We start from the raw sequence: 18,207 nt of genomic DNA on the forward strand, positions 1-18,207 counted from the left end.
CTATGTGCATCGCTTGTGATGCGTCCCCTTACGGGGTAGGAGCTGTCCTGAGCCACCTCAGGTCTGATGGAACTCAGGTTCCTGTTGCATATTACTCCAGAACATTGTCTTCTGCTGAGCGCAACTACGCTCAGATAGACCGGGAGGCTCTGGCTGTTGTTGCTGGAATTAAAAAATTCCATGATTTTCTATATGGCAGGCATTTCACGGTCTTCACTGACCATAAGCCTCTGCTGGGACTGTTTACCACACGTAAGCAGACTCCCCAGATCATTTCCCCCAGAATGCTTCGGTGGTCTATTTTTTTGTCTGCATATGATTTTTCTTTACTCCACAAGCCTGGGAAAGAAATGGGCCATGCTGATGGCCTCAGTAGATTGCCTCTGCCAGTAGTAGAAGCTGACCCTGCGCCAGCTGTCAACATTATATCAATCCAAGCCTTGCCCGAGCTCCCTCTTTGTGCCAGGGATGTTGCCGCTGAAACAGGTACAGATCACACACTTTCACGTGTCCGTTCCTGGGTTTTGTCTGGTTGGCCTGAGCACTGCCCTAGTCCTGAGTTTCAGAGTTTCTGGTCCAAAAGGAACGAGCTGTCCCTTTCTCAGGGTTGTCTGCTTTGGGGAAACAGAGTTGTCATTCCCACCTCAATGAGGACTAGGGTCTTAGAATCCCTCCACGAGGGTCATCCTGGCATTGTTCGTATGAAGGCTCTTGCGCGCAGCCACTTGTGGTGGCCTGGTTTAGATAAAGATATTGAGGCTAAGGTGCATGCATGCCACCTGTGCCAACGATCTCGCCCAGAGATGCCCCAAGCTCCTGTGCATAGATGGGAGGAAACACAGTCCCCATGGTCTAGGGTGCACATTGACTACGCTGGGCCCTTTCAGGGCCAGTTCTTCTTGGTCCTTGTTGACAGCCATTCCAAATGGCTTGAGGTTGTACCTGTCTCATCCACCACCACTGCAAAGACTATTCAGGTACTGAGGGGGATTTTTGCTGCACACGGGCTTCCAGATGTCATTGTGTCTGACAACGGCCCTCAATTCACTTCCTCCGAATTCCAAGCTTTCTTACAGGCTAACATGATTCGTCATGCCACGTCTGCACCCTTCCACCCGTCCACCAACGGTATGGCTGAACATATGGTGCGCATCACGAAGGACGCCTTGAAAAGACTCACCTACGGGGACTGGCATCACAGGTTGGTTGACTTTCTCCTTTCTTATCACACCACACCGTCCACTTCTACAGGGAGAAGCCCAGCTGAACTTCGTTGGGGGCGTCAACTTACTACTAAACTTGACCGGTTGCATCCGCACAGACTGCCTTCATCTACCTCACATCCTAGGGCACCTAGACAACTACTTGTGGGTGCCCCGGTTTGGGCTCGCAATTACGGGCCTGGTCATACATGGGTCCCCGCTTCTATTTCCAAGGTCACAGGTCCTCTCTCCTACGAGGTAGCCCTAGACAACGGTCGTGTCCTGCGTTGGCACATCGACCAACTTCGCCCTAGGCGGGACCTTTCAGATGAGACTCCTGGGTCTTTTCCAGGGGGGGAGGGGGACCCTTTGGAGCAAAGGGAAGGGCACGAGTTGCTGCCCATCTCCACTGATGGAGCCACTGACGGCCCATTTCAAGCTTCTGCAAGTGCTCCGAAAAGGAATTCATGGAGCTTACCCACACAACAGGCACTTACGCCTACTCCAGCCAGGGAGCCACCCCGGGGGCATACTCACTTTCCACACACATCACACAGCACTCCAGTCACGGAGGATACCCGGGAGCATCCCAACAAATCATTCCCCGCAAAAGAGCTGGCACACAATCCCCAGAGTTGGCCTGACCTTACCCCTAATCCTACAGGGGGTCAAACTTACAGGGAGGTGGTCGAGGAACCAAGTCCCGAGCATAACACCTCTAGCCCAAATCAAGGAGTAACTGAGTTTTGGGAAGGTACAGAGACCCACACGAGCCCGGACACAGAACGGGGCTTAGGGATTGGACAGCCTCCTGACAGGTCTTGGACGGACCTAGGAGGTTCTATAGAGACGCCCAGCAGTGGCTATCACTTCAAGGGGCCCGAGGGCCTACAGCTAGGCAGGTCAACCAGGTCACAAAGTGACAGAAGCCCTGGCCTGACGAGCCCGGTGGGCGAGCAAGCAGGCCAGGCATTGGGGCAAAGTCCTTGGAAGGCGCCAAGGCATGATAAGGGGAACAGGCTCTTGTCACCCCTCAGTCAGGGAACACCTGTCAGAAACCCAGAACTGAGAAGGTCACAGAGAGCAAGGAAATCTCCTAAATACTTAGAAGATTACATAACATTGCTGGCTAAACAAAAGCCAGGTAACGGCAGGAGCACTGAGAAGCAGAACACTGCATAAAATAATGATTATATGTTGGTAGTAGTTTTAGCCCGGGGGAAAGGGGTGTTATGTCCCGAACCTTGCAAACGGCTCGGGGCGTTTGCAGGCAGTCCCGGGCAGGTGCAAAGCTGGCCGGGACCAGACAGGCTGTCGCCAGCGCCGTGCGCATGCGCGGGTGCTGGCGCGGGAAAAGTATCGCATTGACCCGGGAAATGCCTATATAAGAAGCTGGGAGGTTTTGGGAGCTGCAGAAGCCATCTATTTGTGAGCTGAACACAGAATAAAGAAAACTGAGAACTACAACTGCTTCTCGTGTCTGCTTCCCGCCAAGGACTCAACAGTTATTTTTTGCTCTTTCTGTTAGCTGTTCTAGCAAGGGTGATCCCTGTAGTAGACAGGACATTCCTTAATCGCTCACAACTTCTGCCTCTAGAATTGTTCATGAGTCTGACAAGGGGTTGAACTAATTATTTGTAATAAATAAACAGGTTGCCCCTACTGACTTGTAGTCAGGGACCAGATCATATAGACTGGAAGCTAAAACATATAAAGAGTGGTTGCTGGAATTGGGTTTATCTCTTTTAATGAAAAGAGGGACTAGGGGTGACATGATAGCAGTCTTCCAATATCTAACTAACCAAGGAGAGAAGCAACCTAGAACTAACAAGAAATTTCCTGATAGTCAGAACAAATAAGTGGTGGAACAACTTATCTCCATAATTTGTGAATGCTCCAACACTGGAAGTTTTTAAGAAGAGATTGGACAACCATTTGTCTGAAGTCATATAGGGTTTCCTGCCTGAGCAGGGGCTTCGGTTAGAAAACCTCCAAGGTCCCTTAAACTCTATTCTGTTCTGCTCTACTCTGTTCTATTCTACTCTACTCTACTCTACTCTACTCTACTCTACTCTACTCTACTCTACTCTACTCTACTCTACTCTACTCTATTCTATTCTATTCTATTCTATTCTATTCTATTCTATTCTATTCTATTCTATCCATTCTTAGATGCTTCAACGATTTTCTTGGGTTTTTGTGCCCAGATTATGAGCAATTCCTCTTTATCTTCCTCCCATGAAGAAAAAGTACTCAGATAAAAGACATTCAATCAAAGTCAGACACACGAGTCAACAGTTCAGAGATGGGAAGATTGCTGTCACACTATCCAGAGGAAAAACTTGGCTGTTAAAACAAGTTCTAATATTGGCTAGAGGATCCTGAGAGATTAGCTGATCTCATACTAATGGTCTCTAAGTCTTATCTTAAACTCAAAAAGTAGTATTTTGTAAATAACAATTATCACAACAAAAATTCTGCCTTTGCTGTAGACCAGGAGTAGGCAACCTTGGCTCTTTTAGGACTCGTGGACTTCAACTCCAAGAATTCCTGAGCCAGCAGGCTGGCTCAGGAATTCTTGGAGTTGAAGTCCATGACTCATGAAAGAGCCAAGGTTGCCTATCCCTGTTGCAGATATACCTGGTGATGAATCTCCAATGGGAATAATTGGTCTCTTTCAGGATCTAAGTATGAGTGTTTTTTTTCAGTGAATCCCCTTAGCCTGCACTTGATGTAAGTGCAGTTGAGAAAGAGAATGGAACTTCACCAAGCTTTCTCAGAAAAAAATAAAAAGAACTTGCACAATATTCTTCTGAATTTGGCGACTTTAAGTGTTATCGCACACAAGGAAGTTCTTGAAAACATGATCGTATCTTGAAACCTGTAACAACCTAAAGATATTTGATAGAGAAGCAATCTAATCTGGGTGTCAAATTCCTTGAATCAAGGCCCATTAAAGGAGTAATGTCTTATGGCAGCAATGATTAAATGTGACAGCAACTTCCTTGTTTTCCCAATGAATCCAAGAATATGTGCAAGTGTCCACCATCTTGCCCATTTTGTCCTGTTTGCAAACATTGCGGTTAGTGTACACTTTTTAAGCAAATGCAGTTTTTGTTCCGAATTGGTTCAAGCAAAGTCAAAAAATTCTGTACTTCCTTCCAAATAAATTTCTCATTTATTCTGAAGAAGAAGAAAAATAGTCCAAAGGGAAGAGAATTTTGGTGAACTTGTCATGAGTAGAACTTGGAGATCTTCCAATTTCTTGATTAGTGGGAGAAAAGGCCTGAATAGGAATGTCCAGACTCTCCCTGTAGAATCTCTTTCAAGGAGTCTTCTCACAGTCCAATTCAATCCCAAAGCAAGCCAGGAGAAGAAACTCTTCTAATGAAGCTTTCTCAGCCTAAGAAGAATGGATAGCTCAGGATAATGCCCTGTGACCAAAAGAAACATAATGGAAAAGAATCTTTCCATCATCGCCAACATTAGCTGAGGCTGAAAAGCACCACCATGAGAAGGTGTGAAATGAGTGAGTGAGTGAGTGAGTGAATGAGTGCGTGAATGAATGAATGAATGAATGAATGAATGAATGAATGAATGACAGAGTTGGAAGGAATCTTTTAGGTCCCCCTGATCACGTAGGATGTCCTTTACCATTACAGACAAATGGTTGTCCAATCTCTTTTAAAAACCTCCAGTGATGAAGCCATTCCACTGATTCATTGTTCTAACAGTCAGGAAGTTTCACCTTAATTCTAGTTTGGCTCTCTCCTTAATTAGTTTCCATCCATTGCTTCTTGTTCTGCCTTCAGATGACTGTCTGTCTGACTGACTGACTGACTGACTGACTGACTGACTGACTGAATGAATGAATGAATGAACAAATACATAAATAAATATTCTTAGCGTGAGGCAGAAAAGCAAAAAAAAAAAAAAAGGCAAATTTCAAAGACTTTCTTTATTTTTAGAAATAAGAGACTCGAAAGCTATTCGGGTGTTTGATTCCAGAGTGAAATCCAAAACTCAGAATCTCTTTGAATATAAGGGAATTGGCTAGTCAAGCTCTGTAACATGGTTGAACATTTTGAAACATATTTCAAGGGTTCACAGAGACCATCTGGGGGCCACCTGACACTTCCTTCCCAAACAAAGAAACTTTACTTTCAGCACTACACATGATTCATTCTCTGCCTTTTCTGCAGCTGAGTTATGTTGTAGTTGTTGTTGTTAATTGCGAAGTCGTGTCCGACCCATCGCGACCCCATGGACAATGTTCCTCCAGGTCTTCCTGTCCTGAGTTATACATTACACTAAACCAGAATGTACCTATGTTTTCTATACAAACCATGTTTAATGACTTAGCATATTCGATGAACCAAGACTTCTTGGATTAATGCCATCAACTCTGCTTTAGCAGTGGATGTAAACTTTTTTGAGATTGTTTTAGATACAGCAAAATCTGTGGTTAATGATGTTCCAAACTATGGGGATTGTTGCCTGGCATCAATAAAGCACATATAGGATGGCAATAAATCAGAATTTTTTTATCAATACCACTAAAAAGGAAAAACAACAAAACCAAGAAAAAAAATCAGCTTGGTTGCACAAAGAACTCTCTGACCAACTGAAAGAAAAAAAATAAGTACAAACAATGGAAAGACTGTGTTGCAGACTGAAGATGGAGGATATAGGGGAATAAACCCATCTGGATTCAGCAGTTCATCTGCATTAAAAAGAGAAAGGCCACTCTTGAAGACAGCAAAGTCCACATTTTGGAGAAAGAGGACCATTGGTTTGAAAGAGGGGTCAAAGAGGTCATCTGTGTCAAAACTGAACATCTCTCTCTCAAGAAAAAAAAATCAATCATCTTAATAAATTTCAGTTTCGTTATCTCACTTTGCTAGCCATTGATAAAAATTTTCCCATGTTTTATAACAGACCGAGTCTTCTTTCTCTTGAATCTTTAAGGTTAATCTATCCATTTCTGCAGATTCTAAGATTTTCCTAATTATAACCTCGTCAGATGGTATATCTTCATTTTTCCAGTATTGGGCAAATACTATTCTCGCAGCTATCAATATATGTAATATTAAATACTCATTCTCTTTCCCATAATTAGATCCTAATATTCCTAGCAGAAACAATTCTGGCTTAAATTCTATATGTATTTTAGTCATCTTTTCCAGCCATATATGAATCTTAACTTGTTAATTATGGTTTAAAGCTGGAACAGAGGCCACCTCCCCTGGAGACGAAAGAATCCTTTATTATACTTCATTTCTATAACAAGAAATACAGCTATGCACTCATAAGAGATAACAAGCATTAAAGAACAGCAGAAGTTTTACATTTACAGAGGGTTTGAAATTGTATTTATAAACCTTTATCAGATTTCAGGAGCTTCGTCTTCCCTGAAAACTCTTTGAAAAATGACCTTGATGCTCTCCTTAGAGCGAGCTTTTTTCTTTCTCCCAACCAGAAAATAGATCACTGGGTTAATACTGCAGTTTAGAGGAGCACACAGATTGGAGTAGAACTCGAATGAAATATTATCAATCAAATACCACTTCTGAATAAAATGAATAACGAACACGTAGATATATAATGGGAGTGTAAGAATAAGAAAACAGAGAAGACTAATTAAGATCATCACTAAGATTCTTCGACAGTTTGAGCTGTTTTGATTTAAGATACATTTTGATGAACAGGATCACAGTAGAGGTTGTGATCAACGGAAGGCAAAGCACAGCAGTCACAATCAAGTGGAGATCATTGGTGCTATAAGAAAGAATTAAAATATTCAGATTGCTGCTAATTCCATTCAGGAGGAAAGAGAAGATCCAGAGGATGGCACAGACAGCAGGGGACAAATATTTTGGCCGGGAACAGCGATGCCAGATTGGGAAAAAGACAGACACGCATCGGTCAATACTGATGGCTGTCAGAAGAAACAGACCGTTGATATATATTACACTGAAGAGATAATAGAAGATTTGCTGGGGAATTCCTGGCTGTATAAAACCTATAAAAATGTCAATACAAGATATAGTCATAAAGATGAGATGTCCAAAGTCGGCAATAGCTAAATTAAGAATCAATACTGTGAAAGGGTTTCTCTTAATTTGGAAGCCAAGTAGCCAGATAACAATTCCATTTAATGGGGCTCCAATACGCAGATGATCAATGCGATAAACAACATGATGTTTTCAAAATAGATGGATATAGTATTATTGTCCAAATAATCTGCTGTAGCATTCATGTTTGCCAGGCTGAAATTCATCAAGAGATGCTTTTGTAATGCTTCAATAATCTCTTCCTTTAGAGTGGAAATTTCTGTTTGGAAAAAAAGAAGAAGATTGGATTAAATAATTCATCAATCATTGTCATTCTTCATATCTAAACACGTTTGTATATAGGCTGGGCCAAGCTTTTGACTTCTGCTAATGATAATAGCAATAGGTGCCTTAGTGCAATTCCAAAATAACTGAAACACCACTTCAATGACATTGGCACTGACAAATTTGCAATCTCTCAATTGCAAAAAGCAGCTTGACTAAGAACAAGTTTTTCTTACAATGTCTAAAATTTGACATACCCCGGGAGAACCTGCAAATGTGTTGTTGGACAATTCACAGGATTAAATATCTGAGTAGCAGGTGATCATAAGCAGACAAATATTATTGCATTGGTCTAAGATCTACTAAATGTCTTACCTTTCTGAAACAATTGGTCCAAGTTCTTCAGATCTGAAGAGAAGAAGATTACTATATCATGTAATTGACTGCTACAGGGACTGACAACGCCAAAGCAGAATAAGAGGTAGAGAAAATATGACAAGTTTTAAGTCTTGTTTGACATACGTCAAGGAGAACCTGTAAAATGTGTTGTTGAACAATTTACAGGATTAAATGTTGGACTATCAGACAGTTGTAAGCAGAAAATATACTTTCTGTTCTGGAACGATGAAGCAGATCTTGCTAAAAGTCTCACACAACTAGATATATTCTGTGTCTTGTCTAATCAGTGTGAACATCTAGTGATAAGAAGATTTGGTTCCTGTTTTTGCAGGATATTCACCAGCCATAGAAGGAGGGGACCGCTCAAAATGTAGGCAGCTCTTACAAAAAGGAAAAATCTTGTTTATTTCAATTGGATTGGTCTTCTCATCTGAGAAGATTTATCAGGGACCTCTGCTCCTAAATCTCTGATCTTCCTCCTAAAGGTTGAAAAAAGGTCTAAAACCAGAAAAAAAATCAATTGAGACTTATGGCATTATCAGGATATAAATATGGAATATTTTCATATGAAATATCAAATAGAGAAATATATAGCTACTAAAAAAAATGTTATTTATTATATTTGCATGAAGTGTTCAAAATTGTGACACATTGGAAAGTAATGGAACAAGCTCTTCAAAGTTGGAGAGGGGAAGATTATTGTCCTGATAATGAAGGTTGAATTGATTGGCAATGGCAGACCTGTAGAAAAAATGTAATATAGTTTTATTTAGATGAAGTTCAGACAGTTCATTGACCAGAAGGAAAGTCCACTCCCAGTCCACCAGAAGTGGCATGGATGCACTTCCAGAGGGCCATTCTGGTGGGTTGTTCTGGGCCTGGGAGACCTCCCCAGCTCAGAACGGATTTCCGGAAGTGGCATCCATGCACTTCCGGCAGTCCATCTGAGCCTTGTGAAAAGGGGGTAAGACATCAGCCAGTGCGCCAAAGTCAACAAAAAATTAGCTACCGGTTCTAGTGAACCGGTGCGAACCGGCTGAATCCCACCACTGGCTGAAGTGATTGGCTATACCAAATCTGCCGAGAAAATATGATACTTATTTAGATGAAGTTCAAACTGTTCACTGTCAAGAAGGACGCTCACCCATCACGAGTGACAATGTTCAAAGAATTGCCTGTAGAATTTGATACATGTGGAAGGAGAGACCGAACAGAAAACTTCAGAGGTGTTTTTATAAAAGAAACAGGGTTCAGTGCTAGCATAGCAGGTGAGAATCAATCAAAATGTGGCACATTTTCTCTTCTGGCATGGAAAAGAAAGTCTAAAAACACACAGAGTTGTGCTTTGCCTAATCAGGATGTAGCACTACGTGACACCAAGGTGTGGTTATTGACTTCTTAAGAAAATCATGATTAATCAGATAATCAAGATAAATCCCATCCATGTAACAGGTCCAATTATCTACAAAGCCTGATAATATAACCTCTGCAATGTCTGTTTTTTAATTGTTCAACAGTTCTTAAATTCCTGCAGAATAACATTTTGAGTGATGAATATAGTTTCTCTCGGGCACAACAAGCTAAAAATTCTTCCTGATATTCTGTGCAATGATGCTTTAAACCAGTGGTTCTCAACCTTTTTAATGCCGTGACCCCCAACCGTTCATAAGTTGAGGACTACTAAACCGGTTGTAAGTCGAGGACTACTCAACTGGTGCAGCACCATTTGCAGAATGGGACTTTTGGCGGGCTCAGCAGTGCAGAGACAGCCTGGACAATTCCTATTGGCTTTTGAAAGCCAGTAGAATTAGACTCTATTCAAGAGGGCTTTCAAAAGCCAATAGAATAAAAGGGAGTAGCACAGCTAAGGAAAAGGGGAAAAAATGGCTGACTGCGTTATTTGGCGACCCCTGTGAAATGGTCGTTCGACCCCAAATGGGGTCCCGACACACAGGTTGAGAACCACTGCTTTAAACTGTTGGATGATGATGATGATGATGATGATGATAATAATGATGATGATGATACTACTACTACTACTACTACTACTACTACTACTACTACTAATAATAATAATAATAATAATAATAATAATAATAATAACAACAACAACAACAACAACAACATCCCGGACTTAACAATTGTCAATAAGAAAGACAAAAATGTCTGGATAGTGGATGTGGCAGTGCCTGGAGACAGCAGAATAGAAGAGAAAGAACTGGAAAAGATAACAAAATACAAAGACCTACAAACAGAAATAGAAAGAGTTTGGCAAAGGCAAGCAAGGGTAGTACCAATAGTAATAGGCGCCTTGGGTGCAATCCCAAACCAACTGGAGCACCACTTGAACACCATTGGCTTTGACAAATTGCCATTAGTCAATTGCAAAAGGCAGCCTTGGAACTAGGAACTGCTTCCATCTTGCGACGATATATATAATACCATCAGACATCCACATCTGCCTATCCCATGTCCTTGGGAAGGATTAGATAGGTAGACAAAAATGCCAAATCCAATCTGAACATCTGGCTGACTGTGCAGTGATCAATAATGATAATGATAATGATAGAGTTGGAAGGGACCTTGGAGGTCATCTAGTTCAACCTCTTGCTCAGGCAGGAAACCCTATACCATTTCAGACAAATGACCATCCAGTTTCTTCTTAAAAACTTCTAGTGTTGGAGCATTCACAACTTCTGGAAGCAGGGTGTTCCACTGATTAATTGATCTAACTGTCAGGAAAATTCTCCTTAGTTCTAGGTTGCTTCTCTTGTAGGTTTATATTTTTTCTCTCCCACATATTACTATCTGATTGGATTATATGGATTTCTTCCAATCTATCAAAAGAAAAAATTCCAATACATTGAATCTCTTCCTGCAACGGCTCAACTAACAGGAAACCAAACACTGTTACCAAATGGCTGCAGCATCGTCTACCAACAGCACCCATGAATCTGAATGAAACACTGTTGAATCAAGGTTGAATCAGAACATGCTTTGCACAAATGTATAGATAAAGATTAGCCACTTAATACAGTATATATGGAGTCACTTAATGCTAGGACAAGAAAATGGAAGGTCAAATCGGGAATAGTTCATTTTGAAGGCGTGCTCTGGGAATGCCATGTCTTCTTATAAAGAAATTAGAATAGAATAGAACAGAACAGAACAGAACAGAACAGAACAGAATAGAATAGAATAGAATAGAATAGAATAGAACTTTGAATGATTGCTAAACAAATGGTTATAAGTCAAGGACTAACTGTATATACACACAGCCAGGGAAAAATTTTATTATCAAATAGATTTCTCATTCAGCCCATTTGACTGAGCCCGAATAAGTAATAAAAAAATTTCCTTGACAGCTCAAGGACTACAAAAACATTTTAAGAATAGAATAAAATAGAGGTGGAAGTGACCTTGGAGATCTTCTAGTCCAGCCCCCTACTTGAGCGGGAGATCCTATGCCATCTCAGACAAGTGACTGGCCAGTCTCTTAAAAATCTCGAGTGATGCAGTGCCCATGGTTTCTGAAGACAACTTCTGTTCCACTGGGTGATTGTCCTCACTGTCAGGAAGTTTCTCCTTAATTCCAGGTTGCTTCTCTCTTTGATCAGTTTCCAACCATTGTTTCTCATCCTTCCCTCTGCTGCTCTGGTGAACAACCTGACCCCCTCTGTCTTGGGCAGCCCCTTAGATACTGGAACTATGCTATCCTGTCTCCCCTATTTCTTTTTTTCTTTAGACCAGCCAAAACCAAGTCCCGTAGTCGTTCTTCTTGACCATCTTAGTTGCTCTTCTCTGATTTTTTTTCCAAACTCTCAACATCTTGTTTGTGATATGGTGACCAAAATTGGCTACAATATTCCAGGTGTGGTCTTACTAAGGCTTTGTAAAGCGGTAATAATACTTCACGTGATCTTGATTCTATGCCTTTGTTTATATAACAGAGGAATGGGGAAAATTGTTCTCCAGACCATATTTCTTTTCAGAAGCTATAATTAAATAGACCATTAGCCAACGGATGGAGGAGACCCAAGAGGAAAACTTCAATGACAGTTGGATTTCTCAGCTGATAAATGGGACTTTGACCACTGAGGAAGGGATCCAGCTGATCATAATTATTCAACTGTGCAGTCTGTTCTTTTATTTTGATACTATTTTCCCTTTAAGGTTTATTTCCCCTCTTTGGTCATTAGAAATATAAGGATGGGGATGGTGAATTAACCTCTCTCCCTGGAGATACCTTTCTGGCCATGCTCCTTCAGAACACGTAGCAAAGGGCTTGAGTTCAAATCCTGTTGTAAGAATCTTTCCACTGCCTTCCCATGGTCTGGTATATCAACACTGATGGAATCATCAGAAGGTGCAAAGCCTCTGGAGCAATCAAGGTTTAGCAATTCCTAAGCTGTGTGGTGTTAGGTCACTTATCCCCTTCTTCCGAATTGTTTCTGACATAGAAGTTGGTGCAGAGGAAAGATCACCTGGTGTCATTTGTTCTTTCTCCATTCTGTGACTATTATGTACAACTTCATACTAGTTTTCTTTATAATATTTTATTAAGTTTTTTCAGGGTAGGGAAAGACAAGGATCATTATGGGTGGTGGGAATCGGGATAGGGTTCAGGGAAGAGTTTGGGGTAGGGATGGATACAACAATGGGGTTACCCCCAATAACATTTCACGCTTTAGCAAGCAAACTATCTTCCGGATATAGGTATTCAAGCAGGCTAATAGAATAATCAGTAACTGTAGTCAACAAGAATAACAGAAATTATAAAAAATATCAATTCGTCAAAAGAAAAAAAAATCAATCATCTTAATAAATTTCAGTTTTGTTATCTCACTTTGCTAGCCATTGATAAAAATTTTCCCATGTTTTATAATAGACCGAGTCTTCTTTCTCTTGAATCTTTAAGGTTAATCTATTCATTTCTGCAGATTCTAAGATTTTCCTAATTATAATCTCATCGGGTGGTATATCTTCATTTTTCCAGTATTGGGCAAATACTATTCTCGCAGTTCTCAATATATGTAATATTAAATACTCTTTCTCTTTTCCATAACTAGATCCTAATATTCATAGCAGAAACAATTTTGTCTTAAATTCTATATGTATTTTAGTCATCTTTTCCAGCCATATATGAATCTTAACTTGTTAATTATGGTTTAAAGCTGGAACAGAGGCCACTTCCCCTGGAGAGGAAAGTTTTACTTTTACAGAGGGTTTGAAATTGTGCTTATAAACTTTTATCAGATTTCAGGAGCTTCGTCTTCCCTGAAAACTCTTTGAAAAATGACCTTGATGCTCTCCCTCGAGCGAGCTTTTTTCTTTCTCCCAACCAGAAAATAGATCACTGGGTTAATGCTGCAATTTAGAGAAGCACACAGACGGTAGTAGAACTTTAATTCATTACTATCAATCAAATCCCACTTCTGAATAAAATGAGTAATGAACACATAGATATATAATGGGAGTGTAAAAATAAGAAAACAGAGAAGATTAATTAAGACCATCACTAGGATTCTTCCACGTTTGAGCTGTTTTGATTTAAGACATATTTTGATGAACAGGATCACAATAGAGGTTATGATCAACGGAAGGCAAAGCACAGCAGTCACAATCAAGTGGAGATCATGGAGGGTATAAGAAAAACGTAAACTATCAAGATTGAGGCTAATTCCATTCAGGAATAAAGAGAAGCTCCAGAGGATGGCACAGACAGCAGGGGACAAATATTTTGGCCGGGAACAGCGATGCCAGATTGGGAAAAGGACAGACACGCATCGGTCTATACTGATGGCTGTCAGAAGAAACAGACCGTTGATATATGTAACATTGAAGAGAGACGTGAAGATTTGCTGGAGAATTTCTGACTGTATAAAACCTATAAAGATGTTAATACAAGATATAGTCATAAAGATGAGAGACCCAAAGTCGGCAATAGCTAAATTAAGAATCAATACTGTGAAAGGGTTTCTCTTAATTTGGAAGCCAAGCAGCCAGATAACAATTCCATTTAATGGGGCTCCAATACAGCAGATGATCAATACAACAGAGAAAATGATAGTTTCGTCTTCATGGGAAATTCTGCTATAATTATAGTCCAAATAATCTGCTGTAGCATTCATGTTTGCCAGGCTGAAATTCATCAAGAGATGCTTTTGTATAAAATGTATTAAAATAATGGGGCTCCAATACAGCAGATGATTAATGCGATAAACACCATGATGTTTTCAAAATAGATGGATATAGTTTGGTCTTCATAGAAAATTCCGATAGTATTATTGTCCAAATAATCTGCTGTAGCATTCAGGTTTGCCAGGCTGAAATTCATCAAGAGATGCTTTTTTAATGCTTCAGTAATCTCTTTCTTTAGAGTGGAAATTTCTGTTTGGAAAAAAAAGAAGATTGGATTAAATAATTCATCAATAATTGTCATATCTTCATATCTAAACAGTTTTGTGTACAGGCTTGGCCAGCCTTTTGACTTCTGCTAATGATAATAGTATAGGTGCTATAGTGCAATTCCAAAATAACTGGAACACCACTTCAATGACATTGGCACTGACAAATTTGCAATCTCTCAATTGCAAAAGGCAGCTTGACTCAGAACAGCTTATATCCTACAATAATATTTTTAGCACCATCAAACATCAACGTCTGCTATCCCAGGTCGTTGGAAAGGACTCGATTAATGGATTTTGGCTCTCTGTGACAAAACGTAGTAATAACATACCAGGAAGACTTACTGAGTAGTGGAGAGACCAAACTGGCCCACAATAATAAATGAAGAACAGAAAAGAGGCAGGGCAATAAAAGCACTAAATGGTCAGTACATTTAAAAATAAAATAGTAGGCAAAGCAGATAATAACAAGGCCAGGCAATGGCTAAGAGCAGGAAATTTGAGGAAAGTGATAGAAGGACTAATTCTGGCTGCATGAAATCAAGCCTTAGGAACAAATGCTCGCAAAGCCAGAATTGAGAAGACAACGACAGACAGCAAGTGCTATCTTTGCCATGGAAGCTGAAGGAACAGTGGTTCAATGTTTGAAGACAGCACAGACCCGTTGCAATGGACACCATCAAAGCTGACACCAGCCAGAGCATAGAAAAACCCAAAGAAGATGTGGAGAGACCCAGTCCATCGAATCGCCAAGACTCGGACACAAGTGAAGGGATAACATCATCCTCAATATTAGCCAGAGGCACCAATTCTGGCTGCACAAGATCAAGCCATAAAAAGAAATGTCTGCAAATCCAGAATTGAGAAGTCAGCAACAGAGAGCAAGTGCCGCCTCTGCAAAGAAGCTGAAGGAACCATGGGTCACCAGGTTAGCTGCTCCAAAAATGCTAATAAACCTGGTAGATGGCTTGCATACAGACCAAAATGGCTTTCTTCCTAAAAGACAGATAAAGAACAAGTTAAGTATTATTTTAAATATTTTGGAATATTATGAAAATCATCCAGGGAACCAGATGGCGCTCATATTTCTTGACGCACAAAAAGCATTTGATAATTTAAATTGGCAATTTATGTCTCAACAACTACAGGAAATGGACTTTGGCGAAAACTTTATTAAAGCAATTCAAGTGATCTACAAGAAACAATCAGCAAGGATACTTATAAATGGAGATTATACAGAGAGCTTTGATATTAAAAAGGGTACAAGACAGGGATGTCCACTCTCACCCCTGTTATTTATTTTTACTCTGGAGGTATTGACTAGAAACATCAGGCAAGACATAGAAATTAAAGGTCTTGAGATTAAAGACCAGAAATATAAATTACAAGCTTTTGTGGACGATGTGGTCTTTATCTTAGAGGAGCCTTTGGAAACAGCCCCTAAATTTTTGCAGAAAATTGAGAAATTTGGAGATTTGGCTGGATTGAAAATAAATAGGGAAAAAAAAACTAAAGTGTTAACAAAAAATTTAACTGATAAACAGAAAACTCAACTCACCAAAAAGACAAGTCTTAACTAAATAGTTAAAAAAGTTAAATATTTAGGAATCTATCTTACGGCGAAATATTCATTACTAAAAGAAGATAACTGTGAGAGACTATTAAAACAAATAAAATCGACCTGGAAAAATAGGAAAATCTCCAACTATCTTTGTTAGGAAGAATAGCGACTGTTAAAATGAACATTTTGCCAAAGCTATTTTTTTTTTATTTCAAACAGTTCCTGTAAAACTGGGTAAGAATTTTTTTGATGATTTAAACGCAATAATATTAAGATTTATATGGCAAAAAAAGAAAGAAAGAATTAAATGTAAACTTCTACAAGACTCGAAAGATAGAGGGGGTTTTGGACTTCCGGATTGGAGACTTTATTATCAAGCAGCTATTTTGCTTTGGCTTAAAGAATGGATTACTTTGAGAAATAAGTGAATTCTCTATTTAGAGGGATATGACCTTCAAATAGGTTGGCATGCCTATGGTATGAGAAAGCTAAAATACATAAGTACTTTCAAAACCATGCTATAAGAAATGTTTTACTCTCTGAATGGGAGAAAGTTAGACACAAAATGTATATGAAAGGTCCTGAGTGGCTTTCAACAATGGAAGCATTTGCTTATTCAAATTTGATTAATTATGATAAACTTGTTAGTTATAAAGACATTTTGGACAAGGACGGAACACTCAAAGACAGGCAAGCCCTTCAACAACAAGGTATTTACTTACCATGGTGGTCCTATTTGCAAATTCAAACAAGATATGAAAAAGACATAAAAATAATGGGATTTTACAAAAGCTGACTCCACTTGATAAAATACTTTTAAAAACAGATGAACATTGGATTAAGAAGCTTTATAAATACTTATTAAATTGGAAGATGGAAGAAGAACAAGTAAAAGAGGCAATGGTAGTATGGGGGAAGAATTTTGGATATTCTATAGAATTAGAAGACTGGCAAAAACTGTGGAATAAAAATATCAAACTTACTAAAACAGTAACATACAAAGAAAACTTATATAAAATGTTTTATAGATGGCATATGACACCAGTTCACTTAGCGAAAATGTTTAAAAATTTATCGGATACATGTTGGAAATGTAAACAAAAACCAGGTACTTATTATCATGCCTGGTGGACATGTTCTATTGCAAAAAAATATTGGTCTAAGATTCATAGATGGTTAGAAAAGATGATGAAAATACAGATAGAATTCAAACTGGAACTGTTCCTGTTAGGTAGATTAAGACCTAACTATGGCAAAGCAAATGATTATTTAAAATTACATGTATTAAGAGCTGCAAGAATAGCATTTGCCCAATTTTGGAAAAATGAAAACCTACCATCACACCAGATTATAATTTTGAAAATCCTGCAGAAATGGACAGATTAACGTTAGAGATGAAGGAGAAAGAAGATTCAATCTTTTATAAAACCTGGGGAAAATTTTATCAGTGGGTTGAAACATGTTAGAATAAGAAGAGGTTTTAGAGCTTTATTATATTAAGTATTAAGGTTGATGATTGGAAATAGTTGTTATGCTATCAGCTATGTGAATTATTTAAAGCAATATTAGTAAGGTGACCAACCGACCTCCTTTTGGGAGGACAGTCCTCCTTTTTTGAGTTCTGTCCTCGCTCAAAAAGTGTCCTCCTAAATGTCCTCCTTTTCCATATACCGTCCTCCTTTTGGGAGGACAGTCCTCCTTTTGTGAGTTCTGTCCTCCCTCGAAAATGTCCTCCTAAATGTCCTCTTTTTCTATATTTGAAGACTTCTCTGCAGGGCTTTTTTTCCCTCATAGAGTGCTCAGAAGGCATTCCGAGCCCTTTTTTTGATGGTTTTTTCAAACTTTTGCCTGAGCTGTGCTACTTCCCCTATTGGCTTTTGAAAGCCAATAGGAATTGCTGCTGAGCGTGCCAAAACACCCAGGTGGCAAATTTTGCACATGCAAGTTGCAGGAACTTTGCACCCCTCACTGCTACCCAACTACACCATCTCTTACTTAGTTCCGCAGGTAGCTGGAGGAGACTGGAGCAGTAAGTTTCTCTTGATCTTCCCTGTTTGGTTCTACACAGGGATGCACAGGGTAGGTGGTGGTGCTGAGGGGGCAGCGGGGGGGGCGGCTGCAGGGCTGGAGCTGGCACAGCTGGTGCTTTGCGAGCCACGGGGCTGGCTCTATGGGGATGCGCAGGGTGGGCAGTGGTGCTGGGGGGACAGCTGCAGGGCCGGAGACAGTGCGGCTGGTGCTTTGCCTTTGAGAGCCATGGGGCCAGCTCTATGGGGATGCACAGGGTGGGCGGTGGTGCT

General features: G+C 40.0%; 1 protein-coding gene and 1 pseudogene across 1 annotated transcript; both read right to left on the bottom strand.

Moving 5' to 3' along the window:
• Window positions 1–6,399: 6,399 nt before the first annotated feature.
• Window positions 6,400–7,393, bottom strand: LOC120309420 (annotated as a pseudogene).
• Window positions 7,394–13,191: 5,798 nt separating this feature from the next.
• Window positions 13,192–14,070, bottom strand: LOC120309421 (mas-related G-protein coupled receptor member H-like). The gene has a single exon (XM_039346606.1). The coding sequence runs from the start codon at window positions 14,068–14,070 to the stop codon at window positions 13,192–13,194; it is 879 nt and encodes a 292-aa protein (XP_039202540.1).
• Between the last annotated feature and the right edge of the window lie 4,137 nt (window positions 14,071–18,207).

The sequence above is a fragment of the Crotalus tigris genome, unplaced genomic scaffold (genome assembly GCF_016545835.1).
Source record: "Crotalus tigris isolate CLP2741 ecotype Arizona unplaced genomic scaffold, ASM1654583v1 scf7180000018016.4438896, whole genome shotgun sequence".
Classification (NCBI taxonomy): Eukaryota; Metazoa; Chordata; class Lepidosauria; order Squamata; family Viperidae; genus Crotalus; species Crotalus tigris.

Excerpts from the sequence above, each read along its gene's own strand:
- LOC120309421 (XM_039346606.1), bottom strand. The coding sequence starts at position 14,070 with ATGAATGCTACAGCAGATTATTTGGACTATAATTATAGCAGAATTTCC.